This window comes from Triturus cristatus, chromosome 11 (genome assembly GCF_964204655.1).
Source record: "Triturus cristatus chromosome 11, aTriCri1.1, whole genome shotgun sequence".
In the NCBI taxonomy this organism is placed as follows: Eukaryota; Metazoa; Chordata; class Amphibia; order Caudata; family Salamandridae; genus Triturus; species Triturus cristatus.
The window spans coordinates 824,131,490-824,153,768 of record NC_140594.1 but is presented as its reverse complement, the minus strand read 5'-3'; the positions used below and the strand labels follow the sequence as shown (position 1 = coordinate 824,153,768).

The window sequence follows — 22,279 nt, the reverse complement described above, 5'->3', positions numbered from 1 at the left end:
TTATGAGTTCACTGTATTATGCCAATGTTCTGTTCTCCAAATCCCAGGCTGCCGGGTCCGTCTTCCCGTCCGGGGTCTTCCCTGACCAAACTTCTTGCGCGTTTGCCTCCAGCCACCAGCGGCCGGGGGCTTATGTGCTGGCCTCGTCCGGGGTGGCCCCATTGGGTGCTTCCATCTCAGGACTCTACAGCAATGGGAACAGCCTGCACCCCCACAGTGCCCCGGGGCTCTACCTTGCCAGCTACAACCTGGAGGTGGCGACCTTCAAAATGCACTGCTCGCCCTTTGAGCAGAACCTGCTCATGATGTGCCCGACGGGCGACCCCTGGAAGCTGGGCGGCGGCGGCAAGGAGCACCCGAGCCGGGAGCAGGAGCTGCAGGGAGGCAGCAGCCTGCGCATCTACCCCTGGATGAGGAGCACAGGTGAGGGGGCTGAGGGAGGGGGGCACCGGGCAGGACTTGGGGAGTCCGTGCTGGCATGGAGGGGTTTTACTTAAAGCCATCCCGGGCACACTTCCCAGGGCAGCCCGCAACACAAGTCTGGACGCACAGCGTGCTTTTCAAGCAGCTGCTTCTCAGGGAGGTGAGCCGCAAAACAACTTTAGAAGACGGAGGAAAGTAGCCCCGAACATGGTGACTCGCTGGCAGACATGGCGACTCGCTGCCAGGCAAGGTTAATGCAGATAACAAACGCAAGACCGATGCATTGCATATGCAAATTCTACTCTGCTCCAGTTAGGCTTGCCCACTGCCTTCTGTAAAGCCGGCCAGGAAGAGAGCATGTTATCACGTGTGCGCCGTTGTGATTAGGCCGCAGGTCAGAAGAAAGTGCGATGAGGAAAGGGGCCAGTAGCCTTGGAAGGATACAAATGACGACATGATCGTCATGAGGCGGGACTAACAAGCCTTAAACCAATCGGAAGGCAGCATTTACTGACCGAAGCCAATGAAAAAGATGGGCGGAGAGTGGGCGGAGCTTCCGCAAAGCTTCCACACTAAAGTGTATACTGCATGTCTCGGAGAGACAGCGCAAGCGCTGTCTAGGCGAGACCTAAAAAATGGGCAGTTCAGCCTACAACATGTATACATTGTCAACAGGGCAGGGTCAGACTGGCCTGTAGAGCAATCAGACAGTGCCCAGAAGCTGCTCTGACAGGTCAGTGCGTGGCCTTTTTTGGCTGTTTGTGGGCCTGTTTCATGGTCTGGTGGGCCGATTATTTCCCTGGCATTACCACATATATTGCCGGCAACAAGCACAATTGCATATAGTCTCCCATATTTTTCAAAACACTTATACAGCTTGCCTTTAGAGGTTTAGAAGGCAACAAGTTTAAAACAGCCCAAATTTGGAAATGTCGGCCATTTTTTACCTATCTCGTTCATTAATGGGGCCCACTTTTATCACAATCATAATGGAAATAGTAACTGCTGTATAACCCATTGGTGTCACTCTTGTCATGACTGCACTTTGCACATACACTGAATTCGTCCTCTTGCATTGGAGGTTCTCATTTGTGAATGCACCCAGACAAAGACCACTGCTCTCCTCATACATCTAACACAAGGGTGGAGAACCTGTACACATTTCCCTGCAGTTATTTATAGTCACCCCTTTTCCTATCAACTCCATGACTTTTGTCACCCCATACCTCTCTGTGCCAATCACTCCCCGTAGGGCCACTGAGAGGCAATTCCTGTTACATGCTTTCTTGCATGTAGCCAATGCCCTCCTACATATGAATCAGTAAACTGTGAACAGACTTTCTGTTTTAGAACGTTCATATTTTTGAAGAACAGTTTACATCCCTGTTTGCTAAAACTTTGGAAGCAATTACATTTACTCTACCAGACTTTATAGTCCACAGATTAAAACTACAAAAACAAATACAAATAATTTGTATTGCAATATTACTTAAAAGCCTTGCAATTCTTACAAAAGGATGTTAAAAACTATTTCCGTTCATTGTTAAAAAAGAGTTTGTGTCTGACATGGCTAAAATTCATAGCGATCATCTACAGGTAAAATAGATTTGATTTCAGACATGCATTTTACGAAACGGGCGGCCATCTGAGCAGAGTCACCCTTCATGCACTCCTCCAGGGCCTCTTGGCATTTCCGCACATTGAGGATGCTCCAGATTGGATGCAGCCAAAAAATATGCAAGGGGCGCAGGGTCTTACAAATGCATAAAACGTGGGTTAAAGGTTCTTCCCCATTGCAACAGAAACGACATTCCTCATACCTCTTGTTATATGTTATATAATACTTATAACGCGCACTAATACTTAAAAAGTGTCCTGGCGCGAATGCTGCATGCAGAACCTAGAGGAGAAAACATTAGAGTGCCCCAGAGAAAAGAAAAGTTTTCAGTTGCTTTTTAAAAAGCCTTAGGTCTTGGATGACACGCAGCTTCAGAGGTAAGGCATTCCAGGCCATGGCTGTTTTCACTGAGAAAGAAACAGCCATACTTCCACGCCATCAGGGGGATTACAGACTAAAAAGTTATTAAAATATGACCTTAGATTTAGGTCATGAGTCAACCTTTATTGTTAGATTAAATAAAATCATTACAATGTGCAAAGTGCTAGTGCAAAAAAGAGCTTAATTTGAAGAAAATCAGTGCAGTAGGCAAGGTGTAAATGGAAAAGGGAAACAATTAATTAGTTTTAAAATGTGTACAGTAAAAAGAGAATGTGCTTCGTTAAAACGTTGGATAGCAGTTAAAAACATTCAGGAACAGCTCAAATGTTCCAATGTATACAAAACCAGTTTGTAAGAATGAATGTAGTTTGATTTCAGTCCAAGCAGCAGTTAAATAGCTTCTGCCTTCTTTAAGACCTCCCTCCCCGACTCATTGGAGATGTTTTACAATCCAGGAAACTGTTTTCTGGTCTGCTGAGTTGAGGCAGGGCAATATGGCTTGTTTGCAGGAGCGCACCACTGACTGGAGACGAGCTGGAGTGAATCAGGAAGCCTGCAATCGCCGCCGTGGTGCCGCCGAGGCAAGCTGGAACCAGGCGGAGTGGCTTCCAACTGAGGTTGCCAGTTTGAGGAACGGACTCTGAGATCGACTGGTCCTGCCTGAGTGGGTGTGGTGAAGCGAGCGACAGTAGACGGAGCGGGAGCTACACGCGGCGCAACTGCCCAGACCCGACTCGACCTGGAAGGGAAAATACACGTGAAGTCCGGTCCGGCTAGAGACCGAGCTAGAGACCGAGACCGGCTTGGAGAAGTAGCGGCAGCAGCAGCGGCAGCCCAATCCAGCCTGAGGTGAGGCGAGGCAGGCCGGCGTGCGTGTGGGTGGCTGCTGCTGAGGAGTATTGTTTGGCAGTCAGGCCCACTGCTTTACCAGACGATCAGCGACATTTGCTGTCAGTGTCAGTGTCAGTTTCAACTCCGCTTGAAACTAGCAGGTGCGTGGCGGAGGAGCTGTTGTAGAGGAGTGTGCACCACAAGCCACTTTGCCGCACTGAGGTCAATTTTTTCATTTTTTTTTTTTTTGTCCCTTCCTTGCTGTGTACCGACCCCCAAAACACCAGCCTGAGTGGCCACCTTACGAAGTTAAACTCTTAAAGAGCCAGGGCTTATCTAGGTTGGTTGCATATTTTTGTTTTCGTTCTGTGTCATTCTTATTTGTACTGCCAGAGTCAGAGGAGGTGAGGTGGTGGCAGGAGATTCGCTGAGGGAGCTTTTAGCGTGTCTCAAGCCCAGCAGTTTTGTTTCCCTCCGAACTTCCGCTCTGGAGCTGCCACTGGACTTTGTTGTGTGCTTCATAACAGGACATTGCATTGACATTGCTGTGTGCTTTGCTGGTGCCGTTCGCCGAGGGAGTTTAGCGTGTCTCAAATCCAGCAGTTTGTTTCCCTCTGAACTCACATTGGAGCATTGGAGCTGCCACTGGACATTGCTCTGTGTTATTAGCGGGAGTACTTGGTGGACGGGACTGCGAGGACCAGCAGCCCTGTGACTTCTAACAGCTGTGTCCTCTTCCCGCCCCTGCTTGCAGCTGGTATTCATACATCTAACTCACCCGTAGCACGACTAGGGAAAAGCCCGGAACAAGGGCAGGTAGTCTGTGGCCATCCGGAGGGGACAGGGCTGGGCCACCTCTCTAAGTTTTATTATTTCTTGTACCAGAGGTTCGTTAAACCTCCGCCTTGTGTCGTTGTATTATTCCCCATGACTGTCATTAGTTTGCTTATATTTATTAACGGTCTGTGCATGCCATGACATCACGCTCAGGAAAAGGTTTAAGGGGGGGGGGGGGCGGTTCCGTTAGTGGGACCATGGATCAATTCATTACTAGGGCCTTTTCGCTTCTTGAGAATGAGATCGCAATCACTGAGCGTCGTCTCTCTTGCGAACCTCTTACTCATAAACGATCATCTTTGGGTCCTTTGGCCTTAGTTTCCTCTCCCACCTATGTAGCTGAGCCCTTGGTTGCAGGCTCTCCGGGGAACGTGGGCCAGAGAGTCACTGCCACAAGGGGTGGCTTGGACAGGCTGACCTTATCCCCAAAAGAACATATGGCCCTTATTTCTGATGTGAGGCCGGCTGAGTCCTCTGCATCCCCTGTTCCCCTGACTATTTCTGCCCAACAAAAATTTCCTCTTGTTAGCATGGAACCAGCACCAGCAAAGGTAGCTGGCGTAGTTCCCTCCAAGAGGAAGCGTATTTTAAGTCCAAAGAAGGGTAGGAATCGCAAATCTGCTAAAAAGCCAAAAACTATTTGTACAAAGAGGGGTTTGGACATTTTGGGGCAGAAAGTGGAGGAGAGACAGCTGTCTATGGGCCCGCTAGGACCATCGGGTGGCCAATCAATTGGCTTTTTGGGAGGACCGACGGCCGCCATTCCACAGACAGGTCTAGATGTAGGCGTTCAGTCTGAGCTTCCTTCTTTAGTTCAGATTGAGCATTTATTGAAAGCTATGATTGCTCCGGTTTTGGAGAGAATAAGGGGTTTGACAGAGCGGCTGGACAGTTTCGAACAGACCTCCCGGGATAACTTTTTTTCTCTCAAACCCCTAATAAAACTACACTTTAAAATTCAGGAAGACGGGCTGGCGGGGAATATAGTTCATCAGGAAATTACATCTCCCGTACAGGTGAATGATCTAACCTCGTTGCCAGGGGAAGCGCGGGGGGGGTTCTAATGTGTGTGCAGCAGTATTTACTTCAGGGTGTCCATCTGGGTCATACATGAATCCTGACTTTGTAGCTTTAGGCGCCCCTGCACAATCTTCAGCCCCTATGAATTCTAACATCCCCCCAAATTTGGCAAAACGGCCACAGCGTCCTGACAAGCCTAGCCTTGCGCGGTGTTCTAGCGCTAGTAACAACATGGGAGGTAATGGGGTGCAAAGCTCCATCTCAGCTCTTCCCCCCAACACGCAGCTAGTGGAAGAGGAGGGGGCTATTATTACTCCCCAGTTTAATTTACTGCCCGATTGCCAACCCTTTGTTGTGGTGCTTACTGGGGTCCCTGTGCTTAAAGCTGGTAAACATGAAACGTATAATGAATTAAAAAATAAAACTATGGAGGAGGAGCCTAGCGCGCATCCAAGATGGTCGCGTGAGCACAGGGCTCCCCGGACCCTTTCTGCTCCTCGGAATAAATCCTGAGAATATCCTGATTTGGTGTATGGAATCTGAGAGATGAAGACCAGCTGACTATATATCTCTTTTCAAAACTCTAATCGGACCTGGGAATCCTGAGTTATCGTCGCCGGAACTTTTGGGACCCACTCGACGGAGGTGGCCGGGGTGAAGGTGACCCGTGGGGCCGGGCTGCAATTGAACAACAGCGGCCTCAGCGCGGTGCCAGTTACCGATTCAGCACTTTCGGTTTCGGTTTTGGCCTTCAGGAGATCAGCTGGCGTGCGTGCTCGAGGTGGCGAGGTGCCTCCTGGGCCTCTGCCCGAGGTTTGCTTCCATCTGCTACTGGCGGGTCTGACGCCTCCGACCCCTACACCGACAGTTTGTGGTCCTTTCGCGGGCACCCGCGCACCCCTTGATCGGAGGTCCCATTGAGTGACTGCGCTCACATGGCGGGCAAAGGGGGTCCGGAGGGGCGCAAGACCAAGGCTTCACTGCGCGGGGGAGCGGTCCAGAGCAACAACATGGACCGCTATACCCAGGGCAGGGGGTCCCCTGGCGCTGCTGGCCTTTCCCCGGATGCTGCGGGGGGAGGCACGACCGTCGCTGCGGAACCTTCCCTACAGGACATTATGGGTGCCATCGAGGGCATCAGGGAAACTATCGCGACGCAATATGAGGCCCTGGCCCGTAAGATCGACACTGTCGCGATCGACGTCACCCTGATTCGGGCCGACCTCTCTAAAACCAACGAGAAGGTCCAGGCCCTTGACACACGGACCTCCACCCTGGGTGCGGAGGTGTCGGATCTGCGGGCCGCGCTTGGGGACATTAGAGTGGTCAACGACCATATGGCCCGGCGGCTTGAGGGCTTCGAGGGACGGGCCCGACGCAACAATATTCGCATCATTGGGGTACCGGAGTCCTCCGACAGCCGCCCGGTGGACCTCGTGGTCGAGGAACTTATCCTGCAACAGTTGTCCCCGGTTGGCCTAAGCAAATTCTTCGCTGTGGAGCGGGCCCATCGAGTTCCGGGCGGCCGGCCGCGGCCGGGGGCCCTCCCGAGGCCTATCGTGGCTAAACTGTTCCACTACAGGGACCGCGATGCTATTCTGCAGGCTTCACGGACCCGTGGCCCGGTCCGCTACGAGAACTCGACCATCAACTTTTACCCGGACTTCACGCAACTGGTCCAGAAACAGCGGATGGGATTCCAGGGGGTGAAGCGCCGTCTCCGCGAGCTAGGCCTGAAGTATTCGATGCTCTACCCGGCGAAACTTCGAGTGGAGCATGGAGAGCGGACAGCCTTTTTTGACACTCCTGTGGCCGCAAGTGACTGGCTGGACTCGCTGCCGGACGGGGGTGGCCGGCCCGGGCCCTCTGGGGGCACCGCAGGTGACGGGTCCCCTTAGACTGACCTTTGGTCCTTGCTTTTGCGGTTTTGCACTGTACAGTTGGGTCTTACTTCTTTTGCATACTGTGTTTTACCAGGACCCGTGAGGGGTGCGGGCGGGTTCGGGTCCCTTTCCTCCTCCGGGGTCTTTTTGTAGAATGGGGTTAGTGGGGCGACAGGCACACTGCAAGTTGGGGGGGGTCTTTGGCCCGCAGGGGTGCAGGGTGGGGGGCGTTGGACTTGGGGTGGGGTTGGGGGGGAAGAGGGGTTGTTTAGTTGTGTGTTTTTTGTTTACAGGGCGAGGTATTGATTTTTATCCAGATTTGGGAGCGGTGCTGCGGGCTGGGGGCCTCTTGACCCATTGGAGGGGATGGGGGGAGACGGGTTGAGGCTTATGTCGTGGAACGTCAATGGGTTGGGGGACCGCATTAAGCGGGGTGTTGTACTGCAATATTTGCGTCGTTTGACTCCTGATGTGGTGTTTCTCCAGGAGACGCATTTGGTCGGCAATGTCTGCCATGCGATGAACAGGGGGGATACCGCCTCGTAGCCCATTCTGGTTTCACAACTGGCTCCAGGGGGGTGGGCATTCTCCTGCGAGCCTCCCTTCCGGTGGAGATCACGAGGATAGTCTCGGATGACAGAGGGCGCTATGTGTGTCTGATTGGGAGGTGGGAGGGGCAGCCCCTTACCCTGGTTTCAGTCTACGTCCCCCCGGGCCTCCAGAACTCCACCTTTACTGACTTGGGTCGAATGCTGCTTGACCTCCCGGACGGCCTCCTGCTCATGGGCGGGGACTTTAATTCTGTGGTTTCGGGTGAACTGGATCGTCACCCACCGAGGACCCTCCCCGCTGCCCAGTCATGGCTGGGTGGGATGTTGGAGACCTTCGGCTTGGTGGATAGTTGGAGACTAATGCATCCGACCCAGTGCCAGTTCACCTTTCATTCGGGGGCGCATGGGAGTCTCTCCAGGTTAGACTACTTCCTTATGCCCGCGGCGCAGACTGGTCGGATTCGAGAGGTCGGACACCTGGCGCGTGGTATCTCCGACCATTCTCCGCTGTGGCTTGTCTTTGACACCGGGTCGCGGTCCGCAGGGCGGATAGCTCCCATTAACCCCTGGTACCTGCGGGACCCTGTGATTCGTGACAGCCTGGTTAAGGCCATGGACCAATACTTCAGTGAAAACGAGGGGTCGGTGTCGTCTGCGTTGTCCCTTTGGGAAGCCTTTAAAACTGTTATACGTGGACACGCCCTCGCCCAGATAGTGGTGGCCAAGAAGGTTGGGAGCGAGGCGGTGGTGAAGCTGGAGACTGACATCTCGGGGCTGGAGTCGGCCTTGGAGGCGAATGTTACTCCGGACGGGCTACATGCCCTTAGCCTGAAACAGTTCGAATATAGGTCCCTGGTCACTGACGCGGCCAAAACTATGTATAGGGAGCAGCAGGGCCGATTGTATGACGCGGGGGACAAGGCGGGAAAGTTGATTGCATGGCTGGACAAAAAGGAGAGAGTGAATCGTGTGGTCCCCGAGTTGCGTGCTGCGGATGGTGCGTGTGTGACTGAGCCGGATGAGATTGTGGAATGCTTCGCTGACCACCTCCGGGCGGTGTACTCCCCGGTGACTGACAGGGACGAGGATGACTCTCGCCTCCTACTGAGAGATATTGCTCTGCCCGGCCTGTCCGCTGAGGACCGGGAGCGGCTGGACGCCCCCTTATCGTCGGATGAAATAGCGACCGCGATTCGTTCCCTTCGCTCGGGCAAGGCTATGGGTCCTAATGGTCTGCCCATTGAACTATACAAATTGCGTCCTGATAAGCTTGCGCCCTTCCTCAGCCGCATGTTCCGCGACTCTCTTGCGGCGGGTTCCCTCCCGGCCGACCAGCGCTTGGCCACTATAGTCGTTCTCCCCAAGGAGGGCAAGCCGCGTGACCGCTGTACCTCTTACCGGCCTATTTCACTGCTCAATGCGGAGCCTAAAATCCTGGCGAAAGTCCTGGCCAATCGATTGTTGAGTGTCGTGTGCGACCTTATTCATCCGGACCAATGCGGCTTTATCCCGCACCGCAACACCGCTCTTAACTTGCGGCGTCTGCACGGGGTCCTCGCCAGGGCGGAGCTCCTCACCGAACCGGCCGTGCTGGTTTCTTTGGATGCCACGATGGCATTTGACACTATTGAGTGGCCATTCCTCTGGGCCGTCTTGGATAAATTCGGCTTTGGAGAGGGATTTATTGGCTGGGTGAGGCTCCTTTACACGGGACCCATGGCTCAAGTGGTGGTGAATGGGCGGGTCTCTCGGCCCTTTGCCCTCGGCAGGGGCACGAGGCAGGGGTGCCCGTTGTCCCCGTTGCTTTTTGCTCTCGCCCTGGAGCCACTCGCTGCCTGGCTCCGTTGGGAGCCCTCGCTTGGAGGGATCCGGTGGGGCCCGGGCTTTGAAGATCGGGTCTCGCTGTATGCGGACGACATTCTCCTGTATCTCACCTCACCGCGGCAGTCACTCAACGTCCTCTTTGACGTTCTGACCTCCTTTGGGAACAATTCGGGTCTCACGATCAATTGGTCTAAATCCTGCGTTTATCCCATCGCTGGTGGTCCTCCTCTCCTGCCGCCTCGGCTCCCGATTCAAATATCTCTGAGCGGCTTTAAGTACCTGGGGATATACGTTTCGCTGGACCCGGTGGCTCGCTACGAGCAGAATCTTCTGCGTCCACTTCGGCGACTGCGTGTTCTGGTTGAGGGAAAATAGACCGCTTCCTAGTATTTTGGATGGTCAGATCCTTCATGTAAGACGGGTTACCTGGCTGGGAGTTAGGCCCAAAGATCTGTGGGGTGAATGTATTATAGTTAATTTTTCAGACGCCAGGGTATCCAGCTTCATTTGCAGTCATTTTTACAGGGATGGTAATTCAGGAATCAACACCTACACCCTGAACTACTTCTGTCCGTATCAAGCAACCCTTTGGCCAGATAGCACTTCGAACTGGGGGGGGGAGGGTTAAATCGTATCCTCAATCCACCTTTCCTCCCCATAGTTTGCTCTCAAAGTTTTCAGGTTCAGATTCTCGTTGGCAGAGGTGGGGCTGTTGACCTAAAGTCTTGCATACTGCGGGAAGGGCTGCTATTCCTTTTCCTGTAAGCCGTAGCCTGATGCATTTAGCGGGTTCAATGGTGCCTACTAATCCCTATGCTCCCTTGCCTTCCCCTTCTCCTGGTTTATTGAATGAGGCTGAACTGGATTATTGCCATCTAGAGAACAATTGTACGATGATAGGGTCTGAGGGCACAATATGTGAGTCGTGTGTTGGGCCCAGTATGGCCCCACAACATCTGCAAGTGGTTCAAGATAAAACTAAAGGCGACTTAAGGATTGTTAGCTGGAACATAGCTGGCATCGCCAGAAATTTAGATTTTCCGGACTGGAACATCTTCATTGAGTCTTTTGGAATATGTATTTTCCAGGAGACTTGGTGTCTGGAGCCTTGTTATAAGGTTGGCTATGCCACCTATTTTGTTCCCGCAATTTCCTCTTTCACAGGGAGAGGTCGCCCTTCGGGTGGCCTCCTCATCTGGGTCAGTATTGCCTTGGGCCTCCAGATTAGGTCTAGGGTTTCTAAGTCCCCAGATTTAATGAGAATTTTGCTTACCGGATCGCACAGAGGGCGGTCCCTGGAAATCTTTAACATTTATGTTAGAGGTGGTAATAGTGGTATGTCATCGCCACTTATATCAGGGCTGGAAGACAAACTTATTCGGTGTAGTCCTGATATGCATATTTTGGTTGCTGGAGATTTTAATTGCACCTTTGAGCCTCTTGCTGTAGATGACATTCTGGGTACTGCAGAGGAGGATCTGAGGAGAGATATCCCACCTTTAGCAATAGCACCTATAAAAAGGTGGACCAAACGGGACATGCAGCTTAATGCCCTAGTTTTGGAATATGGTTTAAGGGCGGCAAATGGCAGAACAACTTCGGACCGCTGTGGAGCACATACGTTTAACAGGGTCGGCCATTCCTCTAGAATAGATTATGTTTTATTGGACCTTAAGCTCTGGCTTCATATGATTGACATGGCTGTCCTTCCATCTATAGACAGCGATCATAACCCGCTTTCTATGTCACTCTCCCCTATACTGTCAGCCCGTATTCGCTCTCAAGAAGTTCCAGTTTTGCGGTCAACTGGGAAAGTCTGTCCAGCAAACTGTGGGAGGCGTCTTAAGTGGCAAAAGGTCATTTTGGACGAGGGGAAGGTTCAGGAAATATGTCTGACCTTGACTAAGGCTATGTTAGGACTAGGAACCGGCCCCCTGACCTACCCTGACGTTTCCTCCATCTTTTGTGACACTATTGAAGCTCTGGGAGAGTTATTTGTGATACGGAATAAGGGTTCTTCAACAAGAGTCTGTAGGGAATCTGGGGGCAACTATGGATGGTATTCCAAGGAATGTCGGAGAGCGAAAAGGGTTTTAATTGAAGCTGTGAAGTCCAAGAGTTCTGAGTTGATTGGCGTGGCTAGAATGGAATATAGGTATGCTATCAGTATCGCTAAGAAAGAGTGGGACGATAAGTTCTGGTGTGATTTGAAAATGGCTAGTGTTGGGAGGGACTCGAGGGGTTTTTGGGACCTAGTTAGGTCGAGGAACAGGCCGGTTGACTCTCTGTTCACTTGTAACATCTCTGAGGAGATGTGGTTTAATCATTTCTCCAAACTTTATTCTCCCTCCCAGGACGATACCAGTGGGATGATTGTCTTACCTTCTCTGAGCCCTCCTGGTTCGAGAGAAGATGTTTCTTTTATACCTAAGGAGGTGGAGAAGGTTATTAACTCTCTTGTCCCCAACAAAGCTTCAGGCCCAGATGGGATACCGGGGGATCTGTTCCGTCTTAACTTAACGGAATGGGGGTTACTTATCTCTTCACTATTAAATGCTTCGTATTGTGGTGCAGCACTTCCTGATTCCTGGATGGGTGCTGAGGTCGTTCCGATCTTCAAAAAGGGGGGCCGGGACGACCCAGCTAATTACCGGCCCATAAGCCTAATTGACTCTTCCCAGAAAGTGGCGGGGAAGGTGGTTCTGGGGAGAGTGCTTCAGTGGGTGGATGACATGAAAATTCTCTCAGATCTACAGGCTGGGTTTAGATCAGGTACCGGGACTATTGAGCAGACATTCAGACTGATGCTTTTGTATTGGAAAGTGGTTGTCCTGGGTAAAGGCAGTTTGTATCTTGCCTTTATTGATTTACGTTCCGCATTTGACCTTGTCCCTCGGGGCTGTTTGTGGAAGGTTCTGTCGGAAATGGGAATGCCCGCATATTTATTATCCTTGGTAATGAAGCTCCACATAGGAGATTTTGCACAGGTGAGGTGGGGCAAGCAGGGGGAGAAGACCGCTAGAATACCGGTGAATAGGGGTGTCCGCCAGGGGTGTGTGCTTGCTCCCACTCAGTTCACTTTGTATGTGAACGGTGTGGTGGAGCATCTTTTGGAAAATCCTACCGATTCACCATCCCTGGCGGGCAGGAGAATACCCACCTTACTATTCGCTGATGACACCCTGCTTATCTCCAAATCCCCGATGGGCTTACAAAGTCTCCTTGAGAGTTTCCAAACTTTTTGCGAGAAAAGGGGTCTTCAAATTAATACAGATAAAACTAAATATCTGATCCTTAATCCCCCGAAGAAACTTGGAAAATTTCCAATTTTAAATGGGGTGCCTTTGGAAAGGGTCAAGGAGTTTGATTACCTTGGTATCCGTCTCACTGATACCATGCGGTGGACTTCCCATCTCCAGAAGATGTTGCTGAGTCATAAAAGGGTGATAGGGGCTCTTCTTAAAGAGCAACGATTATCCACCTCAAAACCCATCGCTCCTGTGTTGGACATCTACACAGCCAGAGGGGTTAGTACGGCCCTGTATGGTGCTGAGCTATGGGGTTTGCAGAACACTGACCTACTAGCATGTCCAGAGAGTAAATTTCTGAAAGATTTGTTGTCCCTCCCTTATAGTACCCCGTCCTTACCTCTATTTATGGATATGGGCTGCCGCTCTATTAGCGATCAGGCCAGGCTTCGCCCCTTGCTCCTCTGGGCTCGCCTATGGAGAGTCCCTGAATTAGTGAGTTATGCAGATGGGCTGAGGGAGATTTTATCGCTGCCAGGCTGGTCAAAAATTGGGTGGTTAAGGGATGTTAAATTTTTGCTGGGGGAATTGGGTCTCTGGGAGTCATGGTATTCCAGGTCTGCCCCTCCCAAATCCGCCTTGAAGAAGATTTTTTGGAATTGGGTAGTGGGTAGGAACAATTCTAACCCAAATTTATGTAGATCTTCCAGTGAATTCTTCTTGGTTAAGGATGTGTCATTTCGGGAACCCTATCTCGACATAATTTCAAAATCCAGAGACAGGGTCTTGTATATCAAATTTAGAATTGGTGTACTACCTGTGGGAGAATTGACTGCCCGCTGGAAAATCCCGGCTCAAACTAGTCCCTTGTGTGTTTTCTGTTCACAGAGGACTGACTCGGTTGCCCATCTATTGTTTGAGTGTCCTGCCTATAAAGCGCCTAGATCTAGATGGTTAAAACCATTATGTAAGGAGTTGGGTACTAGGCACTATATGGTAGCCTTGAGAATATTGAAGTCAGATTCACGGCCCCTAATTGTGTGTGGCATGGCAAAGTTTTTAAGTTGGGCTTGGGTGATCATATCAAGAAGGCTTAAATTGATTGTTTAATTGGAGGATTTTAAATCTGTGTGTTCAACGTAACTTATTAATGTCATTTACTTATGGTATATTTTATCGACTGTATTGTATTGTTATGGCTTTGTTTTTTTGTTTGTTTGTTTTTTTACTATATTGTATGTACTGCTTTTTAACCCCATCAGCGCTGCGCGGATTTCCGCGCAGTGCTGAAGGTTCTGAGCGCGGGCGGGGCCATGACGGAACGGTTCCGTCATAAGCACAGCCCAACCGACGTGCATGACGGAACCGTTCCGTCATAAGCGTCGAAGGGGTTAAGAGAAGATTTTATCGAAATAAAGCCTATTGACTGACTGACTGACTGACTGGTTCCAAAGAGGGCACAGCCGTTGTCGACGTAGACTAAGAGTAGATTTTCAGAGGCAGATGATGTGCACCAAGGCTTTGGTCGGGAGACCGCATAGTCGACAGGTCATTTTCCCTTCTGCCCTCAGCCAGGGCAAGTTGTGCGTGTAGGAGGGCAAGATCCTAAGGCGATATTTAAAAGTATTTGCTTTTTGCCCTACAGTTTAGAACTTCTCCCAGGTATTGCTGTGGTTTCAGGATCTTGTAGCTGTTTAATATTGACCAGGCATGGGAGTGTTTTTCTAGAGTTGCCCTGTCTTCTAATGACGATATTATTTTAGTTGTTTTATTGATGGCTCTTTTGAATATGTTGTGGCTCACTGCTGCCGGACATAGTTCTTCTAGCCTGAGCAGGTCAATCGTTTCATCAAGGTAGTCTTGTGCTGGTAAGCGTGAATCTTCAGAGATTTCCTCCCATATGTGATAGTTCATTGAAATTTCCTCAGTGGATTTGAGCTTTTGGCAAAAGATGGTGAAGGCTGCACGCCTGGCATAGGATTGTTTTGTTAGCCAAAACTCCAGCCTTATCTGGGCTGGGGATGTGTGCCTGTATATTTTTGCAATCGTGGGTCCAGAGTTATTGTGTCTGTGCCTCAAAGAGCTTCGCAACCATAGGTTTGGGACCACTTTTGCCCTTGCGATTTCTAGTATGGGGCTGAACGGGTGCCCGTTTAGATTCCTAAACATGACCATGATCCCTTTCCTTTTAATTTCCTCCTTATGCAGTTTCAATGAGCCGGTGTTGTTGAATAAGAGGCCAAGGTATATTTGTTTGTTTCTTTGACTATGCTCTCGTCAAGATACCAGCTGGCTTTCCCTTTGAGTGTGCTGCTGGTGAGGATCATGATTTTTGTCTTTTTGCTGTTTATTCATCGCCCATTCGACAAAGAGTTAGCTTGAGTGGCTCCAAGGAGACACTGCATGCCAACCCTGGTTTGGATTAGTAACAAGAGGTCATCAGGGTAGAGAAGGTTTGATTGTTGTATTGACCCTAATTTTGGAGCACGCGAGTTCATGTAGGACAGGGCTGGAGGTAGATGTACCAGGATAGATTGAATAAAATGGGTGTCAAGACACACCCCTGTTTAAGACCGCTTGGGCTAACCCTCGATAGATTAACCCCGCTCACTAGCTTGGTTCTAACCCATGTGTTAGAATATAGGTTTTTAATTGCTTTCAGAAGATACAGGGGGATGCACCAGTCTTTTAATTTTCTCCAGAGCCTTTTGCAATTTACAATATCAAAGGGGGCTTGGTGGTCAGTACAACAGAGGTAGAAAGGGAGCTTTGCAATTTTAGAGAAATCAAACATTTGTGATAGAGCCATTGTGTTTGTTGAGGTTCGGCTTTTCCTTGTGAAACCTGTTTGGTTAGGGGGGATGATTGACTTTGTGGTGGCCCAATCACTGATATGTTCCAGTAGGATTCTGGTGAAGTATTTCGCCTTGTTATCAATGAGGGCTATTAACCTGTAATTCCCTGGCTCAAGTTTGTTGCCTCCTTTGAAAATAGGGAGGTTAATAGAGCCTCTGCATGAGGCTGGGATCGGCGCTTCTGTTAAAGCATGATTGAAGAGTGGTGCCATTACTTCTGCCCATTTTTTCACATCTGTCTTATATATTGCCTGGGGGATACCCTTTGGCCTGGTGCTCCTGATTGCTACTTTCTGGAGTACATCATTGGCAGCTATGATCGGCGTACTCCCTGAGACTGACGCAGGGTCCGCTGCCGCAGGCAAGTCGGCCCCTGAGTCTTGCAAGGTTACGCTTGTTACGATTTGCGAATTGAAGTGTGCTCAAACTTCTTCTGAAATACTTGAGCTTCTTCAGGGGATGTGGATACCCCAGTTCAAGGAAGGTTTCTACTGCAATCCCCCAGTCCATGAATTGTTTGCTCTTGTTTAAGATTTTCTGGGCTGTTTCTGTGGATCTCCAAGTGACCTTGTTTGAGTCATTGTAATGTCCTGGTGCTGGGCTAATAAATTGAACGGACTCAATTTCTGCTGATGGGATCACTTCTAGTGTGGGAATCTGCTTTAGAAGCCTCAGTTTAAAATGTCTTCATTTCCCATTGAACAATATTTTGGGTGGAACAGGGTTACACTTGGTAACCTTTTTAGGAGATTCACTGGTGTGTTCCTGTCAGCCTGCGTCAATTAGTTTCGGGCTTCATAGGCCTCGAGCCTGTTAAGGGCAAAAACACCTTGTGTGGGCTTGTATTGAGGGGATCTGTTTGGATGAGGTAGCTTGTGAGGGTTCTGAGATTCCTCCCGTACTACAAGGTCCTTGTCAATTATTTTTTCCTGTTGTGAGAGGTGCAACCCGCCCTTGATTCTGGGGCATTTGAGAGAGGCCATATCCTGGTGTGATGTTAAGGACTGTCCTTTTTAAGGAGAGAATGCTTTCAGGCTTTGTTGTTTTGGGAGTTGGTTCAGAATTTTCATTGCCCCTGTGTGTGACAGCAAAAGCGTCTGGGCACTGGCTGGGGGTTTCTAGTGTCATACGCTGTTCCCCTTTAGAGTCAGGAAGATGTATGACAGTTTCTGGAAAGCCGACTGCAGAATTGTGTGCTGTGTGAATCTCGGGGTCATAGTCCGGGGCAAAGTAGGGACCCTGGTGGAGAGCCTTTGGGTCTCAGTGTCTGGATTTGATGGTTTGAGTGATTGGTTTTTGTTAATGACTTGTTCTTATGTTGCCCCGTTCAATGGCCGAGTGTCTCTGTTGTGTCGTCCTGATCTAGGACCTGTTTTATCAAAAATGGCAAAGTTCCATAACCAGTTCATTTTTGGGAAGATTTGATTTCGTGATTTCCGTTTTTGTTTCCATTTGGATTTTGTTTTGCATCATGTTATGGTGTTAGGGTGAGCTCCTTCTTTCATAAGTGGTTGATGTTGCAGTGATTCCTCCCTTTTTCTGGAAACCTCTGGAATTGTTCCGTTTTTGTCCACGGCCCCTGTGCTTGCTCCCTTGTCTTTTCTCAGGGGGCTGCCTGTTGTTGAGGTGCTAGATGAGCTGCTCTAATGGTCTGGGGGGACTGTGCAGGCCCCTCCACTGTAGATTCTGTTTGTTCAGTTGCCGAGGCTTCCCTACTAAGTACTCCCATTCCTGCCATAAGGACGGTTCCACATTTGCTTTTACCTTCTTGATTGCTTTTAAGTCCTCAATGATCTCCCCCAGGCCTCGGGTAGAGTGTTCAGCTTCTCCAGGACAGGAATGCACATACATTTAGGGGTAAGTTCCAATGTGTCATCTTGAGCTTCATTTCCTGTCGGCAATTTTGCCTTCGATGCCAGCCACGTGGACTGCTACAGTGTTCACTAACTCAATTTTACATCTATTTTGACTGAGTACTGCCATTTGTTGACTGGTCAGTTTGCTCTCGTGGTGTTTCTCTGATACATATGAGGCCATCAGCTCACCCCACTCTTCTTGCATTAAGTCAGAGAATTCCATTTCTGCTTCAGTAGCATTCGTTGCCGGAGTGAAGTGGTCTTGGGCTGTGTTGGTCCTTACTTTGCTTTTTAGCCCTCTTGAACCTTCCTCACCCTCCAGTTGAATTGTATCGTGGGTCTGTTTTGGGGGGCCACTTCCTGAACTGAGCCCCACTGCACAGCATGATGGTTTGTTTTCTGATTGCTCTAGAATCCTATAGGGGTTCTCCGAGTTGCTGGCAAGCTGTGTGTTTGCTTGGGTCAAGATTTCATTGCCCACTAGCCACTGCTGGGCTGTTTGAGATATTTTTGCTGAAACAGGGCTCCAGCTTGAAATCCTCATTCTTATTTGTGCTGTCGTGGCTCTTGGGGCTCCCACTTGTTGCTTCCTCGGGGCTGTCAGGCGTTCCAAAACATTGACTCAGAATGTTGTTGGGCATGCTCATCTAAAGATCAATTTGGGGTACCGGCGTTATTCCAGAGTCGCTGGGTAGAGTTCAGTTAGAAGTTTGACCTATCGTTTGTATGAAGATGGTTGGCGTGAGAGGGACTGGTAGCCCCACAACTGGTGTGATTGCTGAGTACATGGCAATACCTGAGTCCTTCTGAGGTTGGAACTTGGTGGTAATTTTTGGCTGGCTGTCAGGGTAAACCCCGATCTCACTGATGTTTACTAGTGGTGTTGTACTGGTGGTGTTGTACTGGCGATGGGTTTCTTCCATTTGCTTCTGTGTTGTGGGGAGTTTCTCATTCTCCCCAACCTCATAGTTGGATATGGCTGGTATTGCTTGTGATAGCAGCGTAACATGATGCTGCGGTGACAGGGCAGGTTGACGGGGTGGTTTGATCCCCTGTCCTGTCAGGTTCTGTTGTGCTGCACTGGTCTTCAACTTTTCACTGTAGCAAACTTTGAAGCAGACTTTGTTTGCTGGTGGTCCCTAGCTTATTGCACTTAGGTTCTTTAGAGTTCCTTCATGTTGATTGAAATACCCCTATGTAGCTTTGTTGTTTTCAGTACCTGATACTTCTGGATTTCCCAGCACTTAAGTGATGTTGAGCCCACTGATTAGCTGATCATTTGACTTTTTCTAGGAACAAACCCTCACCCACTCCCCCCCCCCCCCCCCGTGCGGGTCCTCCTTGTGTTTTTTTTGGTTTGTTTTGCTGTGTTTGCTGTCTTTAGCCAGGAGTGGGGCACGAGCAGGCTTCAGCGAAGGATCGCTGCTCCGTGTCTCAAAGATGCAGGGGGCGGGGAGCAGGGATTGGCTGTGCACCGGTGTGCCTGGCAACCAGTCTGGATGTCAATAGGGCTGTTGGCTGGGCTAAACTTTTGAAAATGTGTTGACAATGTGGCAGCTTTTAAATTGAGGCGTTGGGCTGGACTGGGGTGCTGACTCTATATCTGTGTGACAATTTTTAAAATCCACTGGTTGGCCACTTGTTTGGCCACTAGTTCGGCCCACCATGGGTGAAAGGAGGAAATTAACAATGAGAGGAAAGGGGTGGGGGAAGGCAACACGGTGTGCAAGCTGCACCAGCACCCAACTGGCTGCATCTGCTCATCGTGGCCCTCGCCCTGAAGAACAGCACCTACCATGCTGCAGTCTTGCTGCAGTTTCGGTGCTGTCGGTGCTCCCACACTCGGGCTCAAAGCTCCCACACCTGCTCCCAGTATGGCACGTTAGGTGCCAGCCCCACTGCCTCCACCATTAGCGCCTCACTTCAAGTCAGCTGGGGGAACAAGGAGGCAGACGGGAGAGCCTGCTCACAGGAGCAGGTAGCATGCCGCAGGTCGGTGGACCCTGTGGGTTCTGGGTTCTGGGCCAGGCACCAGGGCCACTCTCCAAGCTCCGGCTTAGTTCATGGCCCCTGCAGCCTTAGTGGGCGTTGGTGCCAGAGTTTTCCCATCGACTGGTGCTACCCCGCAGCTGATTGCTTGCTTCCTGCTGCTTTCTAGGCGTTCAGGCCACGTTCTGGCAACGTCATCCATGCATGGGTCAGTCTCCCACTGCTGTCCAGTATTCTGTGTCAGATCTGAGATTTAAAGATGATAACCCATCCAATTCTTCCTACACAGGCACCACTTCCAGTATTACTTCTGGGGAGATCATCAGACCTGCGGCCTGGAGAATTCGTGGTTGCTCTGGGAAGCCCCTTCTCCTTACAAAACACGGTAACAACAGGAATCATCAGTACCACGCAAAGAGGTGGCAAAGAGCTTGGGCTGAAGGACTCTGACATGGAATATATCCAGACGGATGCCATCATCAATGTAAGTTTAGACTTAAGTATTATCTGCATGACTACTTGAAAATCAGTTCATACTGTTTTTTAGGTAATGCAGCTTTCGCTCTGTTTGTAAAATTAAATACAGATTAATGTATGTTTTAAATGTTGTAGCCTGCAAGCCGCTATACATTGCATTCAGTAGCGTAGCAGCAGTTATATGACACACTTTACCCAAAAACATTTACTCTGGTTATGAAATCACTATTCAACTTTATTAAGTCAGTCAAATAACTAGTCTGCTGTAATAATGTCTTACAGATGACTAGTGAGTAGTGACATCCGAGTATATGCTGGAAGAGAAGCCCCTTGAGCGAAGTGCCAACTGCTTAGGCCTTATGCAATTCCTGGGATGTCTGTATCTTCAGATTTCTTTCTTCTTAGAATAACTTTCTTTCAAATGCACACTCAGGGGCTTATTTACAGGGAGGTTTGCATAACGTTTGTACCATGCAAGGTGGTACATGTGCGACGCAAACCGTCAGTAAGGTTTATGAAGCCACGCAAAGCCACTTTGCGTGGCCCTGAGTGGCTCCATAAATCTGGAGTAACGTAATGCAGCGCAAATCGCTGGGTGTTGTGTGGGTGTTCCCAGATTTACCGGTACTGGGAAAGCTGAGAATGTGCCAAAAGGTTACACCTTCCCAGGGTATGTGTAGGGAGGAGAAATATCTCTATTTCTCCTTGCTTCTTCCTCTTTCTATGTGTGCTGCATTCTGAAGCACATATAGAAAGAGGAATATGTCTCCCAGGATTGTATCCCTTCCTGCACAAAAACAATCCTGCACGCGACACAGGCACCCTTGACCCATGGTGCAAGGGTGCTTGTGTTGGTGCTAGGCTGCAAAAAGGGTGCCAGCGCACGGAAAATGACAGAAATGCTCTGTATTGCCTTAAATACAGTGCATTCCTGCCCTTCCCTCTCACACAGTTCATCACAGCAAGGTGACTTGCTGTGCTGTACTGCATTATTTTTTTCGTAAATAGGCCCCTCAGTACTTGATATTGAGATAACTACAGCCGTATATAGATGTATCGCACTGCTGGAGTTTATTTGAAACACAAAAACGTTGATAGGAGACTGCATACAATGAATCTAGCCACTGGCAATCGCTCAGGGTAGCACTCCAACCCATCGTTATTTTGGTCAGTCGTATGCACATCAGTCTTGACCCTGCTCCTCAGGGAAACAGTCTGGCCCGAACTGCCAAGCCAGGTCCTCCATAAACCGGAATACAAGCAACCCAAAACCGGTTCCACCCTAGATATGGGCTCATCAGCCAGGTACAGCTTGGTTCCAGTGACACAGTGAGCATGGAAACCAAATATGGGCGTACTCACCACTTAGGGTGGTACATGAAACACACAAAAGGTGATTAGAGGTCACTTGCACTAAGTCTAGTCACTGGCAATCACTCAGGGTAGCACTTCAACCCATCGTTCTTCTGCTCACCATTCCACCTCAGTTTGGACCCAGCCAAGTCAGTCTTGACCCTAGTCCTCATGGGAACCGTCCAGCCCGAACTACCAAGCCTGGACCGCCCAGACCAGAACACAAGCAACCCAGGACTGGTGTTTTCACCCAAGTTATGGGCTCATCAGCTAGGTACAACTTGGTTCCAGTGATACAGTGAGCATGGGACCTACGCCACGGCATACCATCCCCCTTAGGGCAGTACATGAAACACACAACATTTATGGACTTCATTTGAAGGCAGAAATATATTTGTACTTCATGACACAATTTTAACCACAAAGCTGAGTTCCAGCAACCTGATTAAAACAGTTGCAAACATGGGGTATTGTTTGGCCAAAAGGAAAATGGAGGTATAGCCCAGGAACGCCATGCGTCACAGGACAATCTAAATGAATCACCATGCAAAAATACCACTGGAGCCTTTTAATATGCCAGAACTTAACGCTGCTCCATGATGCTAAATGGATGAGGTTGTTTTGAGCCCTTAAACAGCATTTAAGGTAATTTCCAACAATGGAGGCTAGTCTATCACCCTGTCTGAGACACACTCGTACCAAGCAAATCCACTGCAGAGCCTATGGTCAATTTTCGGCTAGATACCCATCCATCTTCCAACACAGCTGAAGTGACTGAACAAACTATGCTTTTGCATGTCATAGAGTTTCACTGGCTTCACATGCACGTTTTACCTGACTGTCATGTAGTTCCCACTAATCCGTAGGATCTGCACATTAGTTTGGTCAACATGAACTTTGGGTGAGGTGCCTAGACTGATTTCGGGCATCCCCGCAGGATATGTTAGCGTAGAGCCCAGCCAGCTCACAGTGCCACCATAAGGCCCCCTAACCTTACCAGGGAGCAAATCATTTCTGGCAACCACTGAACATGACAACCCTGACCCCTCAGGGACCGTGGAAACAGATCAGAACCTTTCGCTCAATCACTTGTGCTTATTTGTGCACAAAGAAATATACAGAATACACAGTGG

General features: G+C 49.7%; 1 protein-coding gene across 1 annotated transcript in view; it reads left to right on the top strand.

Moving 5' to 3' along the window:
- HTRA4 (HtrA serine peptidase 4) overlaps nucleotides 1–22,279 on the top strand; it is a 438,816-nt gene that overhangs the window by 349,660 nt on the left and 66,877 nt on the right. Inside the window, exon 4 of the mRNA XM_085634576.1 lies at nucleotides 19,606–19,800. Within this exon, the coding sequence (XP_085490702.1) occupies nucleotides 19,606–19,800 (195 nt within the window). The remainder of the gene's footprint in view (nucleotides 1–19,605; nucleotides 19,801–22,279) is intronic.